Here is a 23,926-nt window from a genome sequence, read left to right as displayed (position 1 = left end):
TAGTTTTACCTTAATTATGGAGAAAGAATATTGAGTATAAGTATCTCAGCAACTTTCTCCTTTTAAAATCCACCACTATCCTCAGTAGTCATAAAGATTATTCTGGCTATTTAATTTTTCACATCTGCTTGCTGAGACAATGTAACATTTGGTAAGACAATTAGCTTTGGTTGCACATTCTCACTGAACTTTTGGTGAAATTATTACACTGTATATTAGTACAAAATTACAAGGAAAGGCTTCTAAAGCTAAATTTTTGTCATTTAGGAAGATGGGGGGTAGGGAATGACACTACATTTAAAGTCATTCTTCTGCCTCTATTGTTACCAGACCTAAAAGTTGTAGCTACCCGGCAATTTCGCTGGGAAAACTGAAAATCTAATCCCCGTATTAGGTACTCCCAACTAAAACAGGATGTTGAAACTACTACTGGCAGCAGGGGTAGGAAATTTTCTGTTGCTCTTCTTGCCTGTGCTTTACGGTACAGGGGTTGGCCCTGGTTTGGTCCACCTGCCAGCGGAGCTTAAAGTTTCCGAGGCTTGGGGGAACACAATGACTTGGATCTAACAGCCTAAATGGGAAGAAGGGAATTTGTGCTGCCTCGAGGAAGCCGTTAAACTCCTGCTAAGTGAACTCTCTTTTTTATGCATCTATGCACACGACCGACCTCCTCTATCACTGACTAGAAATAATTTCTGACAATCCAGGATATTCCGAAAGCTTGGAGACATATGGCTGGAAAATGAAACTACCCTGGAGTGTGGCCACATCATTATTTTGTGTCGCATGGTACCAGATGGGCAGGTGGTGAATGGCGCTGGGATGTGAACGGACAGTTTAACAATGTGAATTTTTTCCCCCGTAGAGCTCAGACAGACTTCATTTCCCTCTTGTCTTTCGGTCTCTAGTACTTGGAATTTCCCCCTCTCTGCAATATCAATTAACTCAACTTTGCAGTGGGGTAGCCAAAAAGGAAGAGGATGAAGAGGGCTCTATAATCTTAACAAGTGTCGAGGGAGTCACTGCGCCCCGGGAACCGCGGCGGCGACCCGCCCATCCTGTGCGGATTTCAGGGCTGATACCGCGCGGGCGGTTATGGAGCGGACCGTGAGTTTGATCCGCCGAGGGTAGAGACCTGGGCTCGGTAGTGGTGTGCTGATCTTCAGGCAGACGTGGAGGCCCCTGCTGCCTCTCATCCGTAGCGTTTTATAACCATTTTCATCGTTCTTCAAAAGTCATGGACGACGGCCCGCTGCCCGACCTCCGAGACATCGAGCTGAAGCTAGGGCGCAAAGTGCCCGAGAGCCTAGTGCGCTCGCTCCGTGGGGAGGAGCCGGTGCCCCAGGAAAGGGACAGAGACCCCGCCGGGGGGAGCAGCGGCGGTGGCGGTGGCGGAGTCTGCAGTAGCAGCAGCAGCAGCAGCTGCAGTTTCCCTCTCTCCCTGTCATCCTCCTCTTCGCCCTCCCCAACCTCTGGCTCCCCACAGCCTAGCCATTCCAGAAGCGCCCTGGAGAGGCTGGAAACCAAGCTTCACCTCCTCAGGCAAGACATGGTGAGTGTGGTTCTCCAGCTGTGGGAGCGAGAGCCCGCGCGGAAACACCGGGAGATCGGAAGATGCGGTCGGGGGCAGAGAGGGCGGCCGGGGCGGCCGAGCTGAGCCATGGGTGCGTGGGAAACACGGGGAGGGGAGCGCGCAGCGGGTGCGCATCTGGAGGCCGCAGCCGGGAAGCTTGTTTACCCGAGACTTTTTGCTCGGTCACGGTTTGCTAAGACAGCAGAGCCTGCCCTGCTCTGTGTACTTTCTGACGTCAACTCCCTGCTCCCGGCTCTGACCACTGAGATGCCAGTCCGCAGCCTCCCAGGCACAAGCCCGCCGAGGGGGTCTGCAGTTACTGCACGCATCTGGGGCCTGCCGAGCGCCGTTCACACTTTCAGTTCAAAAGGTGGCTCCGTCCGTGGCACTTACTGCAAAAATGCTTCCTGGTTTGCCGAAAGGTGGCGCGGCGGGGTCCCTGCAGCCCTTCTTCCTGGCTCACTCCTCTTCCACCACTACCGCCCCGCCCCTTGGTGCAGCAGCCGAGCAGTTCCTAGGCCACTGTGGAGCTGATTCTCCACTGCTGGTTCTGAAAACAATGGCCCACTCGTCCTTGATGTCCTTATGAATAGCTTGTCTCATGGTTGATCCAAAAGAGCAGGTGATCCCCCAGGCCCAGGGATTTGCTAATGACCACTTCCTACCCTCCCCCTCAGTCCTCAATCTGCAATTGTTTTCTGTGCTGTTTGCAAATGTTAGCCTAAGAATAGGACAATGGGACTAGGAAGGGTCCGAGAATACTTGTTATTCCGGATGTACTTAGAGGGAGACACTTATTTACTTACCATGAACTCAGGCAAGTCACTTAACTCTGTGGACCTTGGTTTATTCGTACAATGAACTGCTTGGAGGAAATGATTCCTTCCTTAATCCTTTTAGGAAGATGACCACAAAACAACAGCATTTTCCACCAGCTTGGAAAGGAGGAAAGTTACAACAGGGGCCTCAGCCACTTCTACATAAATGACCCTATCTACTGGGGCTTTGCACGAAAAAGAAGTAACCGGTGGTGTTACTTTAGCTTCTCTCTTTTTGCAGTTGGAACACTGGGAGGGAATAAATTCCAAGCATAAAGTAATCTTGGCAAATATACTAGTGCAAAAAGCCATTCTTCAGAGATCATGTCCTATGCTCAGAATTTTTACCACACTATCAACACAAGGGCTCTAAAAACCTCTCTCAAGATCTTTTAAGCTGGTCTACTTAAGAACTTTAGTTTTTAGGTCTCAAGAATCCATTTTCTTCCCAGTTTGAATGCAAATATATAGAGACATACATATATAGGTCTATGTATGTGTGTGTATATATATGTGTGTGTGTATTCATACACCATGTGTAATGCAAATGATTTTATTACTCTATTCATGTTTCACTAAATATACACACACACCACAGGTTATACATGTTAGTTATTCAACAGGTATTGACTAAGCATTGACTATACCTGGTAATTAACTGGGTGCTCAAAATACAAAACAAAAAGTTCAAGGAGCCTATTTAGGGCTCTTAAATCTCTTGCACTCATTTGCCATTTATTATTTGTAGTATATAAAGCCAAGTGTGCTGAAGAATTTTGTAGAGTAAAACAAATCTGGTTATTTTCAACAAAAGACATTTTCCAGCCTTGTCTATTTTTCTTAACGAAAATGTCACAGAGTTAATAAAAATCTGTTTCCCCAAGCCAGTTCTTGTTAATGATTATGGTATGTATATAAATACATTTAAAAAAAGCAAGCAGAAACAACAACAGGAGAGGCAGATTAGTAAACTGACTATTCATTATATTTTCTACGTGAAGCATAGTTATCTATGAACCTAGGAGAATTTATGCCAGAACAGATGTTTTGTGTTCAACTCTGTACTCTAATAAAGGTCTCCTTTACTGAGCAAATGATAACATTGGCTATGGGAGTTTAGAGGGTAAGGATCGAAAACAGGTATATTCCCCTGCCAATGAGACAGTTTTTCCCCATTTTACATAACTCTTACGGGTACTAAAAACCCCAGCTTCAGCATAATTGCAAAGCAACAGATTTGTTTTTATGCAGACTTGGCAGTTTAGTTATAAACATGGAACAGATGCAGTTGTGCAGTTCTTCCCGTCTCCTGGCATCCCCATGTCGAGAAGTTGGGCGATGCCCCTGTGAGTTTTATGTTCTTTTCTGTTCTCTTCTACGAGCATTGAGTCTGCCTCCTTGGTCTAATGCTTGACCACACATTTCATGCTTCTTACTTTGAGTTGTTCACAGATTTTTCTTCTGGATGGTCTGGAATTATCAGGCTTCGTTCGGTCCTGCCCTCAGAACTCCTTTCTAAGAAACACCTTAGCCATGTACAGGATTTTCTAGAGACTTCCAGGAATTAAGCCTTCCTTCTTTTCCTATTAGGATGGATGTACTTACCACTGACACAAGGCACCATAGACTAGGAGGGACGGAGTCTCAAAACTTAAACTTCTTTACATGCACCTGATCTTCTCATTGTTTCTCTCTCATCTCCTTTTATGGTTTTATGAATCATTTCCTTAACTCTTATCTGTAAATATTACAATCAATGCTCTTGAAGTCTGTGAGATGCAGGTGGAAAGGAAGCAAGATGAAAGAGACTGAAGTTGGGGGTGGGCGGGGGACTGTTTCTGTGGCCAAACTTCTTCACCTTGAAACCCTTATTAACAACATAAATAGCACAATACATAATAAAGGGTGTGGGAAGGAAAATATTGGCAAAGAAAATTTGCAGGCATATATTTGATACAGTAGGCCAATTCAAAGTAACCATTCAGGATGTTCTGGAGAGAGAGCACATTTTCCCAATGTGTAAAATATTTTTTATTTTTAATTTAAAGATAAGGAAATTTGACAATAAGCAAATGCAGGGATACACATAGGAAGTTTATAATGAAATCAGAAACAGATGTCAGACTTCTGGTACAAAGTCTGCCCAATTATATTTGTTCACTACTTTTCAATTCACAGTGTTTTACTATCTGCCATATTGTTTGAGCATAAGGTCATACTGGGAAAGAAGTATTTTCATCCACATTTTGAAAATGAGATCACTGTGGCTTAGAGATGGTTGACAAATCAGGCCAAGGTCACATAGCTTAATTAGTCAACAGAATCACAATTTGAACTCATATCATCTGACTCCATGTACTGTGCTTTTCCCCCATTCTCGTCTGCATCCCAATAATTTCTCTTCAAAATACAAAAGAGTTTTTATAAATCTGTGGTAAGTCAGCAATCCCTAGAGTACTAAGGGACCAACAAAAAGAAGCCATCAGGATGCATGTCAAGGATTGTTTCAGATATGGGTTCATTCAATAATCAGCAAATATTTATCGAGTGCCAACAATGTACCAGGCCAGCCTGGAGACCTTGGGAAGATAGTACAAAATGGCTACTTTAAAAAGTCAGTTTTCGGAAGAGGTCCTGTCCTATGTTTGGACTTTTCATTCCACTGTCTATGCAGACTCCTTTTGCAAAATTTTCTTAAGAATAAGACTTTGGGCCTCCCTGGTGGCGCAGTGGTTAAGAGTCCGCCTGCCGATGCAGGGGATACGGGTTCGTGCCCCGGTCTGGGAGGATCCCATATGCCGCGGAGCGGCTGGGCCCGTGAGCCATGGCCGCTGGGCCTGCGCATCCGGAGCCTGTGCTCCGCAACGGGAGAGGCCACAACAGTGAGAGGCCCGCATACCGCAAAAAGAAAAAAAAAAAAAAAAAAAAAAAAAAAAAAGAATAAGACTTTAAGCATTACTTATCAAATTCTGCTCTAAGATTTAGAATGCCTCATAACATCTGAAATATTTTTCCAGTAAATGTAAATAATCTCTGTCAAAGTCAATGTTTACCACTTAGTAATACATTGTATACTGCACTTTTATAAGATGTTCAAAGGATTTTAGTGCTGCCTCAATAATGTCCATATCATACATCTAGTTTAAGAGTGAAAATTATTTTCATCGATTTACTCTGGAGAAAATTTGAAATGCATAAGATTATAAAGGCAATCACTAGTGAATCAGAGCCTGGAATTAGAAGGGATCTAATGGACCCTCCCAAGTTTGCCTTCCTAGATAATTACTGTTCAGTCATCAAAGTATAGTTTGAAATGAAGTATATACTACCTATTGATGCCGTGTTCCAGATTTTAGTCAATTCTGTGTCACACTGGAATGGTTAATGCAGTGCCGTTATGAATAACTAATTTGAAGATATTGTGTCCTGATCCCATAGTTTTAGCAACTACATATTTGCACAGCAGCTGTGTAATAGTGAGAGATAAACAATTTCAAGCTAGTTACTTGTCTTACTATTAAAGCATTCAAATACCCCACCTGATTCCTCAACTCTTGCTTTAATGAAGTTTTCTAGGCAATACACAGGGCTAGACACAAACATACATAAATGATACCAGAAGAACATGAATCAAAATGTCAAAAATTTTGAGAAGGATACAATTGCACTTGGTTTTTATCAATATTTTCTCTTATTGATCTTTTTCATGTCCCCACACCCCATAATAAACGGCTTGCCTATTTTGTAATAAAAAAAATTAATTTGTATTTCCTCAAAAAGAGATCATAATTTCATTACATTAACTTCACAACTGCTTTGGAAATGATTCAGAGTAGGCTAGGAGCTTTCTATCATTTGTTCCATAATACTTTCAATAGTATTTTTACTATTTTATCATTTAGGTTTTTTTTTAACTGAACAAAACTTTAAGGAAAACCCTTAAGGAAGGCGTCTTCCTTCATGAGTTCACAAGATAGCTGAAAAGATAAAATGAGGATATAGTTTTGCCAGAGAAAGATTACAAACCAGCACGTCAGCACATACACGATGCCACAGTGGAAATCAGACATAAATGTTGAGATTAAAAGATAAAGCTGAGGAGATTTGTCATGGCAAATGTGCCTTGTACAAGGAATTAAAAGTGCTGATAACTATGCAAATTAAGGGCCTAATATTAGTGATAAAGACATCAAGGAGATGAGAAAATCTGATTCTTAAACGGTGGCTTCTTCTGTCATGTTGCACATGGAATGTTATTATACTTACTCAATCTAACAAATCTTGTTGATACATGTTTCCTTACATAGTGGCTAAAAACTGACAGCAATGCAGACAAAGGTAGTAATTTTACTTTGCTTGAAACACATAGATAGAATTCAGAAGATTTATAGATAACTTGAAAACAGTGACATATCCAAAAACGGATGAGCCTTGCCCTGTCCCTAGGAATGTACGTTGAATGGAAAGAATTACCTTCCATTCCATTCAAGTTGTACAACCGTACTGCTCTGATCTGGAGAGACCACAAACTTTATGAGAATTTTTAACTTTTCATCAAAGATTACATTTACTTCCTTGGTAGCATAAAAACATATAGTTTACTTTCCATTTTATAGCGATGAGCCATAATGAAAACACTTTCTCACCTATTAAGACTTTTGTTTTTGAAGATACTACTTCTGAAACTGGGATTCATGGCTGGAGTCTCTGGGGTCCCTGAGAATTTGTTACTTTTTTTTTTTTTTTGGTTTTTCTTTGAAGAGCATTCCTTTTTGGTTGTCTTTAAAGCTTGTTCGTTCACTACTCAAGTGGTAGACCTCTGGTTTGGGGGAAATAGGCTTTGGAATCAGACAAGCTGGGATTCCAGTCAAGCCTAGAGCAAGTCAGGGTACAAAGAAACCACAGGGCCCGCCAGGTTGCCAAGGCTCTGAACCCTACACTTAAAGAGACTTTAGTCCATCTTCCCTGGTGGGAGGGCCTGTCCAGCTCTCAGCGACCTTCATACTAGTCTTGGCTCTTTCACTCACTGGCACACGGCATTGAGCAAGTTATATAACACTCTAGGACTTGGCTTTCTGTTAACATAGTGACAAAAGCATCTCTAATAAGGCAACATAAGAATCCAATGAAATAATACAAGAACATCAGCTATTATCAATGCAGTCAAAAGCAGTAAAGATGATGACAGGAATAGGTATTATGTCAGTTACATGGCTGTTCTGTTGATCTTACGTAAGTAGTCCTAGATGAGACTAATGAACGTGCAGGCATCTTCTCTACCAGACTGACTGTCATAGCACTTCCCGTGTCATCAGATCTTCTGCAGAGACTACCTTTCCATGCAAATGCAAAAAAGAAACATGTGCGGCCTTTCCCCAGCTTCAGTACAAGCAGAGTATAGTAGCACAGATTAAGGAATTATAGAACCTAATCTCTGGTAGTTTAGGAAGTCTGAGGAATTCAGACTGGTATTTGGTTACTTATCGTGAGACTTTTCTATGTACAAGGCACTGTGGTAGTTTAAGACATGTATTATCCCATTGAAACCTTATAATAATCTTAACTAAACATATTTTTCACAACAATTTTTATAGATAAAGCACTGAGGTTTACTGTTAATGCTCAAGACTACTGAGAGAGTAAAGGAATGAGCTAGGCTGAGGTCACAATCTGACCTTTAAGCCATGACTGCTGCTACATTTCATCCTTTAGACTCTAACGTTTAGAGAACACTGCTGCTCATATTGACACCCAGGAGAAAATATATGTATATGATCTTCTTCCAGAATTTAAAAACATTAAATATGGTAACTATGGTTATTTACCAGAAGCCCTTCAAGGAGGAACAAGAACTAAAGATATCTGTCTTAGGAACACGCAACATTTGGATGAATATATTCAAAGGTCACCTGGTTTCCAGCAGCTGTACCCTTTCTTTTTATCTCTGTAACCCACATCTTTATAATACTTCTTCCCACTCCACAAGAGCTGCTGGTGAAGAATTCCCTGCCCTGACCAGTTCAAGGCTCCCAGCTCAGTAGTGGAGCTCAGCGGTGTTCAGGACTTGGAGCTTAAAAAGCTTGCTATTGGTAGCATTTTAGTTCCCTGAGACATTCTGTTCAGAATAAAGCTTGGATCTTAGATAACTCACTAGAAAGTAGTAGAAACGGGGAATCCTGACCCCTGCCAGGACTTCCCAGCTGCGTGCTTGAAACACCTTGATCCAAATTGTGCTTGGTGTAAACTATCCATAGAATTCATAAGGAAAAGATTATATTTTCAAACATATTTCAAAAGTCTCAGTCTTCGACTTTAAAATAAAACCCGGGGCTTCCCTGGTGGCGCAGTGGTTGAGAGTCCGCCTGCCGATACAGGGGACACGAGTTCGTGTCCCGGTCCGGGAAGATCCCACATGCCGCGGAGCGGCTAGGCCCATGAGCCATGGCCGCTAAGCCTGCAAGTCTGGAGCCTGTGCTCCGCAACGGGAGAGGCCGCAACAGTGAGAGGCCTGCGTACCGCAAAAAATAAATAGAAAACAAACAAACAAACAAATAAATAAATAAATAAAAACCTGAATAACTCTCCTTTTTAAGAAGGGGCTAAACACTGTGCTGGATGTTTATATATAGCTATTATGTTCATTTTACAGATAAGGAAACTATGGCTTACAGGGGTTAAATAATTTGAGTAGGTCACCGTAAGTGGTTTCCCAGCCATTCATTCAAACAAGAACCACTGGCAATCTGCTGGATCCAAATCACTCCCAAACCGTACTATATCTCAGCACCATGAAGTGTGCCTATTTATTGTGACTGAATATTTCTACAGTGATTTCATCCCACAACTACCAGTGGATCTTTTGGTATTCTTTTAAAACTGTTATTGTTTCCTTTTTAAAATTAAATATATGCTCTCATTATAAAACTTCCAGAAATATGATTTAAAGAGAAACAAAAGTCCCTTTTTACCTACTCCCAATACATCTTCCCCATATTACTCTTTACCCCAAAAGAAACCAGTGCTGACAGTTTGGTGTGAATCCTCTCAGGTCTTTTTCTACGTCTTTGCCTGCATCTATAGGCACATATATATTTACATAATTTTAAAATGTCTGGATTTCATTTTTCTTATTTTACATAATAATATTTTATTATGTCACCTGACATTTATTGGATGATTACAGTATGTCAGTTGGCACTGTAAACAGTTTTCATGTATTATGTCATTTCATTCTCACTCCTCACCCACTTGTGAGGTAAGCACTGTGGGTTGTTAGGTAATATAAATAGATTTCTAATAGAATTTAAGAAATGTTTAGTTAATATTTATTTATTCTGTCAATTCTCTTATATGAACCTCAGCTAGTTACTAATTAAAATGAAAATGTCATTACTTTGCTTTTTATAATAAATGATTATCCAAATATTCAATACTTCTTTTAGAATCAAATTCCATTCATAGAAATCTGACTTAATCAGAACACTTCGTTCCTCTACTGAAGAATTAACCAAGTCTTCAAATTGGAATGTACTTCTCCTCCCTCACATACCATTTTAACATAATCTTCTTGTTGAGTTTTTTTTCTTTTTTAATAATAACAGTATCAGTAAAACCTCTAAAAGTTGGATCAGAATGCTAACATGGCACAAGATGATCCATACCACATGGAGAAGGCAGAATGGCCACCAAGAAACTATGGCTCAAAACCATCTTAGGTTTGTTCAGACTTTAGAAGGCTCATGATGACAAAACAGATTCTGCTCCTAGAGATCTGGCATAATCAGAACACTGGATTCTTTAGTTGAAGATATAATTAATATCCTTCAAATCGACTCATAACAAAGTGATGTATGAAACTGGAACTAGGGACCTTCCCTGGTGGCACAGTGGTTAAGAATCTGCCTGCCAGTGCAGGGAACACGGGTTTGATCCCTGGTCCGGGAAGATCCCACATGCCACGGAGCAACTAAGCCCGTGCACCACAACTACTGAGGCTGCGCTCTACAGCCCTCGAGCCAGAACTACCGAGCCCAAGTGCCGCAACTACTGAAGGCCGCATGCCTAGAGCCCCATGCTCCGCAACAAGAGAAGGCACCACAAAGAGAAGCCCGCGCACTTCAGCAAAGAGTAGCCCCTGCTCGCCGCAACTAGAGAAAGCCCGCATGTAGCAATGAAGACCCAACATGGCCAAAATAAATAAATAAATAAATTTATTTTAAAAACCCCAAAAACTGGAACTATAATATATGACTAACTTGCCCTCTCCCTGAAGGCCCATTTTATGGACAGTTGGAAGACTGGTGAAGCAGAGGATCAGCACAATAGTGAGACAGGAAGTTGACGGTGTCCTGGTACTACTGGACCCAGCGCTGCATTTGGCATCTCCAGGACAGCCATTTCCCTTAATTGTCTTGGTTGGGTCTGCCAGCATGTCCACTGCTGTTCAGCCTGTATTCTAACTGACACATCTTATTCTTCAAAACGTTAATCCCATCAATCAGGAGTTGGTCGTATTGGACGTCTTTAGGGTGAGTTTTCAATCTTGATCTCTGATGTCTCATTATTGATTTCAGAGTTTCAGAGGATAATCAATTTCCCTCATTTCTAAGTGCTAGGGGGCACATCACATTCCCATGTATGCCCCCTCTACTATCAGCATCACACATTGCTGTTGTAGAATAACTTTTAATTTTTAAAAAACATTCTGGATAATATGGTTATTTTATGTAAAAAATGATCAGATTATCCATTTGTAATTAAAATTATGGAATGTTCTTTTTTTCTCTGTATTTTAAATTAGGATGCCTGAAGTGAGCCAGATGTAAGTCTTCGACTTTCCATATATTTGGGAGCAGAACAAAATTGTTGCTATATTAGTACCCACTTCAGGAAACACACAGAAAGGTTTGAACACCAGCACCCCAAACAGTGAGATATATGTCACACTCAGGGATTGATAGTTTCTCTGATTTTTTATTTATTTTTTGCAAAAGACACTTAACTAAATTTACGTTGATTTTGTTGTTTTGGTGCCGACCAAACAAAGCTTGAGACCAAAACTGAGAAGGAAAGTCCTTCCTCATGGTGATAAAGTCCAACTTTCACGGCTGCTCAATTCACAGAACTACCTGTAGTTCTTTTGCTGAGAATTTAATCATAAAGAGCTACTACTAGCCCTTTATTGGTGTGATGTTAATCTCATAAAATGTTTAAATTATTGTAATTGAAATGATACATGCTGTTATTAAAACATGCAAATAGTACAAAAGGATCTAAAGTAGAAAATGAAGGTTCCCCACATCCCCTTTCCCAATTTCCAATCCCTAGAGACAACTACAATGAATAATATTCTATGTATCCTCCTAGAAATTTTCTAAATATATGTAAGTATACCTATAGTTTCTTATATACCTTTAGCTATAATTATAGACATATATTTGTGGAGGCATATGTGTGTGTATAATTTAAAAATTGAGACTCTCAGAAGCTCATGTTGCAGTTAGTTTTCTAGATTCAGTAAATACTCTGGTATTGAATATATATCTATAGCTTCAAAACACAACTTACAGTGCTCCCACTTTGGATGGATTACTGGCAAAGGACAGCAGTTAGAGTCTATTTGTATAAAAACATACTGCAGTTGGTGAGGCAAAAAGACAGAGTCAATAATCTCTAGAAACAGAAAAGACCACTGTAGAACCCTAGGGTGGGAAAGAACTTTAGAGGTTCCTTGGTGCTTTTAGACTAATTCCCCACTGGCATCCTCACCCATTGATCATCCACCCTTTGATGAATTTCTTCAGTGATGGGGACTTCACTGGCTCCTAAGGCAGACCATGCCATTTTCAGACACTTCTATTCATTATACTTGTTAACTAGCAATTCCAGTTCATCAGAAAGACAAAACTATAACCATTCAACAAGAGGTAAAAAAAAAAAATGCTCCACCCTGTTGCCTACAAGCTGTGAGTTTATAACTTAAGATGGATGCTCTATCAGGTGTAAAATACAATGAAAGCTCAGTGAGTTTCTCCTAGTTTGATATGTACATAACTAAAATAAAAGCCTTTCTTGCAAAATGAAAAAAAGAACGGCAATGCCATGTATTGGCAAGGATGGGGAGAAGTGGGCACTCTCCTGCACTGCTGCTGGAAGTGTATGTTCAAAGCACCTTTTTTAGTGGTAAACTGGACATTGTATTTAAAAGAGGGGGGACCTCCCTGGCGGCCCAGTGGTTAACAATCCATGCTTCCACTGTAGGGGGATGCGGTTCGATCCCTGGTCAGGGAACTAGGATCCTGCATGCCACAGCTCGGCCAAAAATAAATAAATAAAAATTAAAAGGGGAAAAAAAAAGATACTCAACACAGCAATTCTGGTATCAGTAATACTTAAGATAAATACAAAAATTTACCCTAAGAAAATAATAATGAATTTGTACAAAAATATGGTTTGTGTGTACCTTTGGTATTATGTATGATTGAAAAAAAAATGGAATAATCTAAATGACCAATAATGGTAGGTAGGCTATTTATCTGCATATGATAGAAATTTGTGTAGCTATTAAAATTATATTGTAAGATTATTTATGGAAGAGAGAAAATGGTTATAGATATTTACATGCTTAGAACAAAAGGCTGGAATCATTCCATCACATCCAACACAATCATCACAAAGGCTGTTAACATTATAGGGTATCATTGGATGGTGGGGTTATGAATGACATTTTAAATTTTTTCTGTTGTGCTCTGTTGTTCTATTTACTTTATCTGAACTAAGTATACATTGTATTTTGATAAGTATAAATAGGCAGAACTTTAGAAAATAAAAGAGTATGGGCTTTAGAATAGGTAAAGGTGAATTCAAGGAATCACAGCCCTGCCTTTTACCAGCTATGTGTCTTTAAGCACATAATGAGTTTAATATACATAAAGTAGCTGGGAGTCTGCCTACTAAATAGTAAGTACTCATTAAGCATTAGTTTTTTTTTTGCCTTTCTCATTTGATTAATGGCTTAACTATTTCATACTTATAGGAAAAGATGAGATTAGAAGTTGTCCTATTATCTTTCTCTTCTTTCCTTTTATCGTATTTCATAGAAGAAGGGGGAGGGGCATGGCTACCTGTAAAATAACTTCTTGTCCTGCACAAACTACATCTGGGTTGCTAAATTTGGCATTGAGCATCCCAGCACAGAAGCAACACCAGGAATGATTAGTGCCCAAGTAAGAAATGACCACTTCAACTCTGGCAAGTCCTTTCTGTTGAATAAGGTGAATTAAAAACCAACTGACAGGGCTTCCCTGGAGGCGCAGTAGTTGAGAGTCCGCCTGCCGACGCAGCGGACACGGGTTCGTGCCCTGGTCCGGGAGGATCCCACATGCCACGGAGCGGCTGGGCCCGTGAGCCATGGCCGCTGAGCCTGTGCGTCCGGAGCCTGTGCTCCGCAACGGGAGAGGCCACAGCAGTGAGAGGCCCACGTGTACTGCATAACAAACAAACAAACAAACAAACAAAAACCAACTGACCCCTCAGGATCTTAGAGTGGCTGATGCTAATCATGGGCAAGACCACCACCAGAAGGTAATGGAGTGGACGACTACTCTCAGAAACATTTACCAAGCATTCCACAGTCTCCTCCTATGAGCCTTATGCCTCCTGCCAGGTAGAAAATATTAAGACTCTGATAGATGTTCACATAGGTTTTAAGAGAGAAAAGTAGTCACTGCTCAGAATACAGAAAAGGATAAGAAATAATTGATTACAGACAAAGCCCTTTTTTGGATTTCATGGGTAAGAATCTGAAACCATACTCCAGCCTTCTACCATCTTACAAGGTGATGATAACACAGTAGTGCAAAAAATAATACACAGAGCCACCAATTTAATCACTTAGAACAGTAATTTTATAGTCACACTATAAAACTTAATGATTTAATGGTATTTTAAATATCGTTCATTGACACAATCTTTCTGCAGTAAAAGCACATGATTATTTAAGATATAAGTCTCTGGGGCTATGGATTTCCGCAAGGTGAAAGTCTGACAAAATCCTATGTACATGACTTCATTTGTCACTTTATTATTGGGCCAAATTTTCAGCTGTATATTTCAACCTGGTTAATAAAACTGCTGTCTTTTTCTCCCTCCCTATAATCACCCTGGGGGCAGAAGCTATGATTAATCAATGCTTGTGTTTCTCTAACACCCAATCATTTAGGGACTCAGCATTTGTTTAATGTGTAAATTAAAGTACACCTTAGTCCTGGTTCTAATTTTGGGGTTTGGAATGCATTAGCAATATTGCTTCTTTGGACAGGAACATAGAACCCCAATCCCTCCTCTGCTTCCCACTGGCCAATTCCAGTCGCCTGGAATTTAGGTTCCTGGTTAAGAAAGACTAAAACATTCTTCTTCCTATTACCTGTTATTGTGACATTTGACTTAGAAAGAGAGAGGGAGAGAAGAAGAAGAAGCGGGGGGTGGGGGGTGGGGAGGAAGGGATGAAGGAAAAGAGAAAAGAGAGGAGAAGAGAAGAGAAAGGAACCTTTCTTCCGCTGTGAAGTGATACAGCAGAATATCTTCTTAGTTGCAGGACCTACTCTATCCTCAGATATGGTCAGCTGCAGAAACCATTGCTGTCAGGGGTACTGGCAACACATAGAAATGGGAGTTGTTTTGCTTCTCTGTTAGGTGCACAAAGAAAAGGCATATTTTACTGATAGTTTTTGCCATCCTCTTTTCCTACTCAGGAATGAGGTTTTGAAGTTCCAGAGTGAAAAGAAAGAACTTACGAGAAAAAGAGACATCATTTATAATTGTGTATGTATTGATATACAATACGGTCTATGTGGTTTGGGTTGAAAATAAATAATAGTCTATTTTGGCAGCCTACATTAGTACCCAGATAGCATTGATTGATTGGGCATTACTTCTCTGACTATCCTTAGCACATCCTCAGTATAGACTTGGGAACTTAGGACTACAATGTCACTTGGGCACATGGTATCTGACGTGTTTGAGACAGTTAGCAAACTTGCAGTGAACCTCATCAGCGATGACCAGATGGGTAAGTTAGATTGACAGAATGAGAAAAGCTAGGTTTCTTGAGTATTCATGGTAAGATTCTAGAACTGGAGACAGTTTCAAGGAATCAACCTATTTTTCTGTTTTTAATTAGTAACTAGATTTGAAAGATGAAAAATGTCTATCAAATATTCTAGTATTGCTACTAAAGCAGCAACTGCATGGGTTTCCTTCTGAATTTTTTTGTCCTTACATGAACTTTTACATACTAGTCACTTTCCCAAAGGCATTGGTTTTACCACCTTGCAAGAAGCTATACTACATGGACTTTTGCTGCTTAAAATCTTCATATTTCTTATTTATATTATCTGCAGGAAAAATTTACAAATATGTGGAGAAATATTTTTTTAAACTGTATTTTAAAATAATTTTGGACTTTACATAAAAGCTACAAAAACAGTACCAAACATCACTATATACCCCACCCAGACTCTCCCACACGTTACCTTTACCTTCTCATTCTCTTCCCTCCCCCTCCTCTCTCTCTTTCTTCCCCCCAAACACACACACTTTTCCTTAAACATTCTTCAATTTAAAAGTTGCAGACATGATATTACTTTACCTCTAGATATAATACTGCAGTGAGCATTTGTCAAAAACAAAAAAAGTTATAAATGTCCTTCCTCTCTCCTATATACAGCACAGTCATAATTAATGACTTACATCATTTTTTCCTGCTGAGTTTAGACCTGTCCTAAGAATATTTTTCAACAGAGCCCTACAGGTGGCCACGTTGCATCAATCAAAAGCCTACCTCAGGCCAGCATTCAGTTAAATAATACAAGTGGGCCTACCTGAAGCATAGTAGGGGCAATTAGAAGAACATGCCTTCAATTTCCCACCTTCCTATTGACTTAATGTCAGCAATCCTGTTCTCACAAAATCATCTTTTGAGCCAGAGCTTGTGATCCATATGAAAAAATGAAAGAGTAACTGGAAGATTTTGGACCGTGGGTGGTTTTCAGTAAATGCACTTTGAACGTTGGCTACACTAACAACACTCTCACCTTCTACCATTGAAGCTGTATGGGGGCAAGGATGCTGGGAGCCAGCTTTGTAAAGTGAGGAAGAAGAGAGAAGAGGACACAGGAAAAGGAAATATCTTTTAGCATTTTTGTCTAAGAAAAGATTTCTCCTAGGAGTCATTATTTTGCACTGTACACAATGGTTTACAAAGCATTTTCTCATATGCTACTTTCTTTCCTCAGTCCTGGGGTTATGAGGTTACAACAATTAGCCAATGAATATAACATTTGCAGCATATGCTGTTATACCATGTTTACAGCATGTATTTGCTAGAATATAGTATTTGCCCAGTAAATGTGACCAATAATAATAGGCTTCTGCCTGATATTATACTTGCTTGGCCAAGGAAGTAATAAATCAAGCTATGCTATGACTGTCACTATGTGCTACATTAAGTTTAGTTCTTAAAATTCAGACAAACTCCTTTTGGGGATTATATTGAATAGTAAAATCCATTTGTTGAATTAACTCTTGAAAATTATGCACTTGTTTTTCCTTTAATCTGGCTATGTTCAGAGTTTGCCAGGAACTATGGCCCTGACAAGCCTGATGAAATGAAACAGAATTTTAACTTTTATATTGTGCTTCTTAATTTTGACTTTATTAGTTCAATTTCTAAATTTGTTTTGTGCTTGCTTTATAAAGTAATACTTGTTCCAATTATTCCTTATTTGAAAGTTTTTAAAAGTTAGTTTGGGAACGCCAAAATAAATATGCGAGAAGAAAGTCAGGATAACGAAGAGATGAGCTTTAGGGTCTTCTCTCTATGTGTGTTTCTGTCAGTGGGGAAAAATGAACTAGAATATGACAAGGATTATTTTGGTAGACATTGGACTCATGATGATGAGCCCACATGTTTTTTATGGGGACCAAACTTACATAAGGACTTAGAAATGGATCTTGAAATTTCTCCCACTCAGTCCAGTTCCCCTCCCTCCAACCACCATCCTTCAGTAGCCTGGGAAATTATACAAATATCTGCCATGTCTACCAACATGCATCCTACTTCAAGATAATCTGGTACCATAGGGAAATGCAATCTGGATTCTCCATATCAGTATGCTAATGTAAAATGAAACTATTTTCTTAGATGTCCATATTGGTATGATTTCTTTGGGTTATCATTTGAGTTGATTTTTATCAGCATAGGATTGTCCATGACCTTGATCTGTACTTTGGAGTGGAGTCTGATGAACATCCTGTGTGTCCTGCTAAGCATTTTCTGGACTTGTTCAGTTACTCACTGGCAGTAATTTTTAACTGCCCTCCTTTCCAACCATGTTACGATTTACATTTATAAGTGGGATTAAAAGAGACCAATTTCATAGAGGATGGGAACCTTGTTAAGTGAAGCAACTGACTACTTCTACAGTGTTGCAGTTGAAGTCTCATATGGATTCATACATGATAAGATCAGGAGTTTTGAGATCTTAATGGTTGTCATGTATTATATTAACGTGTACTATAACTTTAAAGGGAAGTTAAGAAGACACAGTGAAAGCATTTCTTTCAACAGTATTCCTCCCAGGCACAAACAAAGCAATCTTTTTAGTGAACCATAACTTTACTTGGCACTAGATGTGGAAAATCAACATGATTTGAAGGGTGGTGCCAGCACAAAATGGAATTCCCCAAACATTTTGATTTAATTAATAAACGAAATGAGTTCAGAATATTGTCATTAGCAGTCAATAAATAAAAAACAAGGCTAAAGTCACAAAGGCATACTACTTTTTGTGTTGGAGACTTTTAAATAATCACAGCACAACCATATTATCTTATTGGCATTAATAAGCAAGTGGGTTAAAATGATTATTGTTAGAGTCTGCAATACTTTTATTTAAAACCACTAACCATTAATTAAGTCTCCTAGGAGCACTATCAAATGATCACATTGCTGAGTTGGACGTGGAGATACGGAGACAGAGTGATTTACAGTAGATTAAGACAAGCCCAGATATCCCACTTTCCAAACTGATTCTTCAGGATGCCGTGGAACAGCCAATACAAATAGAGGAGATGCATTTCCATTTACACTTTAATTCCAAAAGTCCAGACATCATTACTGGGACTGCTCAGTAATTTCCTAACATTAAGTGCTGTGTTATTTTTGTTTGCTTTCAGTCTTAAGACAAACTGATTCTACTTGGATTTCACCCAATATTCTTTAAGGAGAAATGCACTGTTCCTTTTTACGTTTTTACATCTTTGATTTGACTTTGTGTCAATAGGATCAAATAACTTGAAAATTTTATCTACATGAAACCCAGTGCCTTTTTGTAAGCAAAATTTGGTGCTACTCAAAGGCACTAACACTTCTGAGAACAAATAAAATAAGTTAAGTACATACTAAGAATGTCAAATTGATTCACGTACTTGGAAATGAGTCTAACAAGAATCTATTTTCCATCTCTTGACCTTACACATGAAATTAATTCTGCCCCAGCCAAAAATCTTAGTTGTTCCAATTAAACACTGATGATGCATATCTACAGTAAATATACATATTTCCAAATCCTCACTCCTTGTTGGGCCTTAAAGACAGATGGAAACTCTCAGTTGCACACCATTTAACTATGTAAATGTCCACCCTGGACACTGTTCCCCATCTCTGCTTATAGAAATGTTTCTATAATAGAAATCAAGTAAATACAACACATTTCAAAGCATCAACTATATCCCACTCTCGTATAAACCCCAGAAGAAATACAAATGAATTTCAAAGCATCAGCTATATCCCACTCTCGTATAAACCCCAGAAGAAATACAAATGAATTTGAAGACATGAATTTCACAGAACTTGCAAATCAATCAGGCAAGTAAGGCATGAGGTTCCTACTAAAACAATAGCAATATTTAACTTCCATAGTATTGAAAATTCTGATCTAATACCAAAGGTTCATGATCCATAATAAAATGCAATTTTTATTTGAAACAAATTATATCCTAACCATTTAATACTGCGCCTAGGCGCTTGTCTTTTACATCATAATGTATAACCCCACCTCAGCTCCTGAAATGTGCTATGTATATACTCTTGTCTCTGGACATTTGTACGTGCCATTCCTTTTGCCTGGCTCTTTCTTCCTCTCCCACCCTTATCCCTCACACCTCATCCAGTTAACTCTGACTTTTTATCCTTCAAGTCATACCACTGATAATATTGTATTGTGTTTTGTTTTTTATGTCCCTCATGAGACTATAAGTTCTCTCATAGCTAGAACCTTGTTCAATTATTTCATTTCTAGAATTTAGCAGACTGTAAGAGCTCAGTATTGGAGGAATAAATAAATAAAGCTCTCTAAAAAGTTATTACAGAGGAGGGTAACAGTAAGTAGAAGTAACAGCTTGAGCAAGTTTGGGGTTATAAGCATTGACTGCCTAGGCAACAGTAATGATTGTGAGAGTGATTGAGGTAGATGGGAAGGTTATGTTGGAGCTAATGAAAAGAAGATTGGAATGGTAAAATATTCCCAATGAATAGAAAATACTATTCTAAGAAGTTGGAATACAATTTGATAAGCAATAAGGACCAACAGTAGTTGTTATTTTAGAGAATTTATATAATGAAAGCTGTGTTATATTTTTTACTACTTACTCTATTTTTTCTTATAGTTGTCTTCTTGAGAACTAAATGGTTTCCATGTGTTTTATATTATGGGATCCTTAAAGTATGTTGTCCTTTTGAAATACTCATTAACAAGAAAGCATACTGTTTATTACTGAGGAATGAAAGTACGCAACAGAATAAAAAATGACAAAAATATTTTTGGAACAAGGAAAGGGAAAAGATGATATTCATTCAAGATACAAATATGTCAAAATTGTTTGTTTTCTTCCTACTAGACATAATTTCATAAGTACACAGACTTTATGATTATAATATATGTCCTCAATAAATTTAAGTTGCCTTTATTAGTATGTTGACGTTTTCTAAACAACAACAAAAAAATAAGTGTGTTTTAATCATCCAAATGACATTTACCTATGAACAGCTATTTATACAATTCTCTATGTTTAGGACTGTTTGATTTATTTTGAAATTAAGGGTTTTTCTGATTAAAATGTAATATACTTTCCTGATATATATTTCAGAGAGTACATAAAATATAAGGAAAGGAGGGAGGGACCAAGAAAACATGATTACATTACCCTGAAGCCACTGTTGTAACATTTTTATCTTATTAAAGTATTTTTCTTCTGTAATTTTTCCTTTGCGTTGTAGAAGTTATAATATATACCTTATATCTTACTTTTTGTAGATCCTGGTTTTTTGCTCAACATCATATCATAAACCTTTTCCTATATGATTTTTCTAAACTTAATTTGTATTGCCTGAAAAATATTCAATTTTCTGCACATTTCTCTAATATTGGATAGTTAACTTGCTTCTTGTATTTTTGTTGATGACTTAACATTTCAGATAATTTCCCTAATAATTCCTAGGCAGGGAGAATAAATGTCATTCCTTTTGTAACATGATTTTCCAACTCTTGATTCCTTTTTCTTTTGTCAGACTGAATATTGAGTAGTTTGTTTTTTTAAAGGGTGCATGAATCCTGTTTTCTTATCTCTTGCAAAGGAGAAAAGAAGCAGGTAAGCACAAGGGCTTCAGGGCCTGACAGATCTCAGTCTGAATCCCAACTCCATCACTTATTAATTGTGTGAAGCTGACAAGTTACAGATCCTTTTTGAGGTACAGTTTGAAGACAGTAATATCTATCATTTAAAGTTTTGTGAAGATTAGGTGAAATATATATATATATATATATATCGTCATAGTGCTTGGAACTAGTGCTTTATTAAAGACTAGCCATTATTTTGTATTCTATTAGTATTGTTGGAATTCTTTGTTGTCACTATGGAAGTTACCTTGAGTGAATTAAACATTTCTGTGTGGGATTACAAACACAATAAGACAAAAATCAAAACAGCGAATACTTTATCAAAACAAAAACCTCCACTACCTTTAAAATGCATTGCTACCAGGATTCCTCCTATTTCTGACATCAATCACAGGGCTTTATTTAAGGTACCTATGCTTATTTCCCAGAATTCAATATACAACCTCCAGCTGCTCTTTATCTGAGCAGTAAATTCTCAGATTATTATCTCAAATTATCTGATCATTGCAAAACTAGCCTAGAAAGATGCTATTACTATTATTCAAGAGTGGCAATGGGAATCACTCTGATTAGTTTATAAAAGCCGTACATACAGACTGTTAGGAGGGAGAAATGTCAAGTTTTAGTTGATTGCAAGAATTACATTTCTGAATCAGGAGATAGACAGTGGGAAAAGAAAATAGGCTTTTTTCTACTTTTAGAGGAACCTAGGCACATCACTGATTATGTTTTAAATTGCATCCACCATGATTTTAATTAGCAGACAATAATCTCAAACTCTAGTGATATTTGAGTGAAAATTTGAGCTGTTATTATGGTAGTTTTGTCTTTTATTCTGTATTATAAGATAAGCTTTCAAGTTTTAAATTCAGAAAATTCTTCAAGGATTTTATTTCAGTTGGAATTATATATTTTCTTTAATAGAGAGAGATGAAATCAACCCAAATAGAGCCTTACTTAGAAAATTCACACCCAAGGAAAAATATATGATTTGGCATCATCTTTGCCAATGATATGGCAAACACTTGTATAAAATCCAGCTATTATTTACTATAACATGTGTGAAGATAAATACTTTGGTTTTTTTTATCATCTGAGTCGACGAATGGTATTTATGGAGCCAACTCCATAGATGATGGACTATCTCTTAAAAATGAACAGTAGTTTAGAAGCAAGCATCCCATCTTGGGGTATCTCTGTATTGTTTTATAGGTATTAAGTCAAAGTTTTATCATAAGCATCATTCTTTTTTCAAATTTATAAAAGACGGCACATATAATTATAAAACTATAAATGCTTCATAGATGAAACTTTCAGTATAATGTTAGGATAAGGCATCATCTGAGTAAAAATAGTACAATTTGGTATTATTACGAAGCCGGGTGTCTGGACATGTCCTGATGAATTCATCATGTGCCATCTGTTCCAATATTTCTTGCCACCAGCAACCATTTTTTTTTTTTTTTGCCAGTAGCTATTGTAGGTTTCTACCTATATTTGTTTGACTCTTTCTATTATGGATTTTCCTACATGGTTATGGAGAAAAATATACTCCATACTATGACATACATTTATACTATGACATAAAACATACTGGAAAACTCTAAGTCCTATATGTTAATAGGACATTTTAAAACTATAGGAAAATTAGGACCCAATTAAGACTGCATTGCCTTGAATGTTTTTTGTTTTTTCCATCCTTATCACCTTATGTGATAAGAATTAAGAAAAGTGATCCATCCTATTCCCAGTAGCTCTTTTTAAATGTGGTGACCCATCTGTTGCCATATGCTAGGCATCTGTTTTTATCACCCTCATTTGTGGTCCTTCAAAGCTAAAAGTGACAAATTAACATTGAATTTATGCTAATTTTTACTGCAAGAGAACAGCTATTTGCAAACTATTTAAGCTGGCAGCAGTGATTTTCAGGTGTAAGAGAATATAAGAGGATAAGAAGAAATCAGCAATGTATTTTTATTCCCAGCTACCTTTTTGAATAGGTGTACAACTTTTAGGTAATTGTAATACCTGCACGGCTCCATTCTTCAAGAGCAAAATGTGAGAAGTGATTCTTGCTTGTAAAATATCTGTTGAATTTAGATCAAAGTAAATATGACACTAAATATAATAGGGTCGAACTGTTCATGAATGCTTATTCAGGTCAGTGCCTGTTTAATCCAAGTAGTAGAATTGTTTCTTTTTTGAAAAGATGATTCATTTTTATACAATCCTAAACTATCATCAGAAAGTGTTGATGGACTATTAAAGGCTAGTACTACTCTAATCAGAACATAATGTAATATTTCTCAAATTTTCAGTATTGTGGAAATATCAATGAATTGGAACCAGAAGATAGAGGTGTCAGTACTATTTCTGCCACTAAGTGGTGATACAATTTGGGGCGAGTCATCCATCTTGAGTCCACGTATAAGTCTCATAGTATATGGTAACCTGACTTGATTATTAACTGTGGTTTCTTTTACCACTAGCAATCTGAGATTCTTATGCCTGTCTTTAAGGTACATACTTTTTGGTTGCATGGAATTAATCATGTATGCATTCATCAATTCATCTAATTTTTCAATGTATACATGTAATTCTGAAGTACAATAGATATCAATGATATTAGATATTTAGATTGAAATAGCACTGACTTTAAAAATGAAAATAAAAATGTCTTAAATAATGTGTATTATGCAGATTTTCTATCCTGAAGCCAATTTATAAATAATCTTTTTGAGCAAGGGAACAACCAGACTTTTATTGGAAACACATTCAGTCAGCTTCATTGACCTGCT

General features: G+C 38.0%; 1 protein-coding gene across 1 annotated transcript in view; it reads left to right on the top strand.

The window, feature by feature from the left end:
• The first annotated feature begins 519 nt into the window (after positions 1-519).
• The window catches only part of LURAP1L (leucine rich adaptor protein 1 like), a 48,294-nt gene continuing 24,887 nt past the window's right edge, over positions 520-23,926 (top strand). Inside the window, exon 1 of the mRNA XM_060101161.1 lies at positions 520-1,552. Coding sequence (XP_059957144.1) covers positions 1,238-1,552 — 315 coding nt within the window. The 5' untranslated portion in view covers positions 520-1,237. The remainder of the gene's footprint in view (positions 1,553-23,926) is intronic.

Source organism: Mesoplodon densirostris, chromosome 6 (genome assembly GCF_025265405.1).
Source record: "Mesoplodon densirostris isolate mMesDen1 chromosome 6, mMesDen1 primary haplotype, whole genome shotgun sequence".
Lineage (NCBI taxonomy): Eukaryota > Metazoa > Chordata > Mammalia > Artiodactyla > Ziphiidae > Mesoplodon > Mesoplodon densirostris.
The sequence above is the reverse complement of the archived record's forward strand: the minus strand, read 5'-3'. Positions and strand labels throughout refer to the sequence as shown.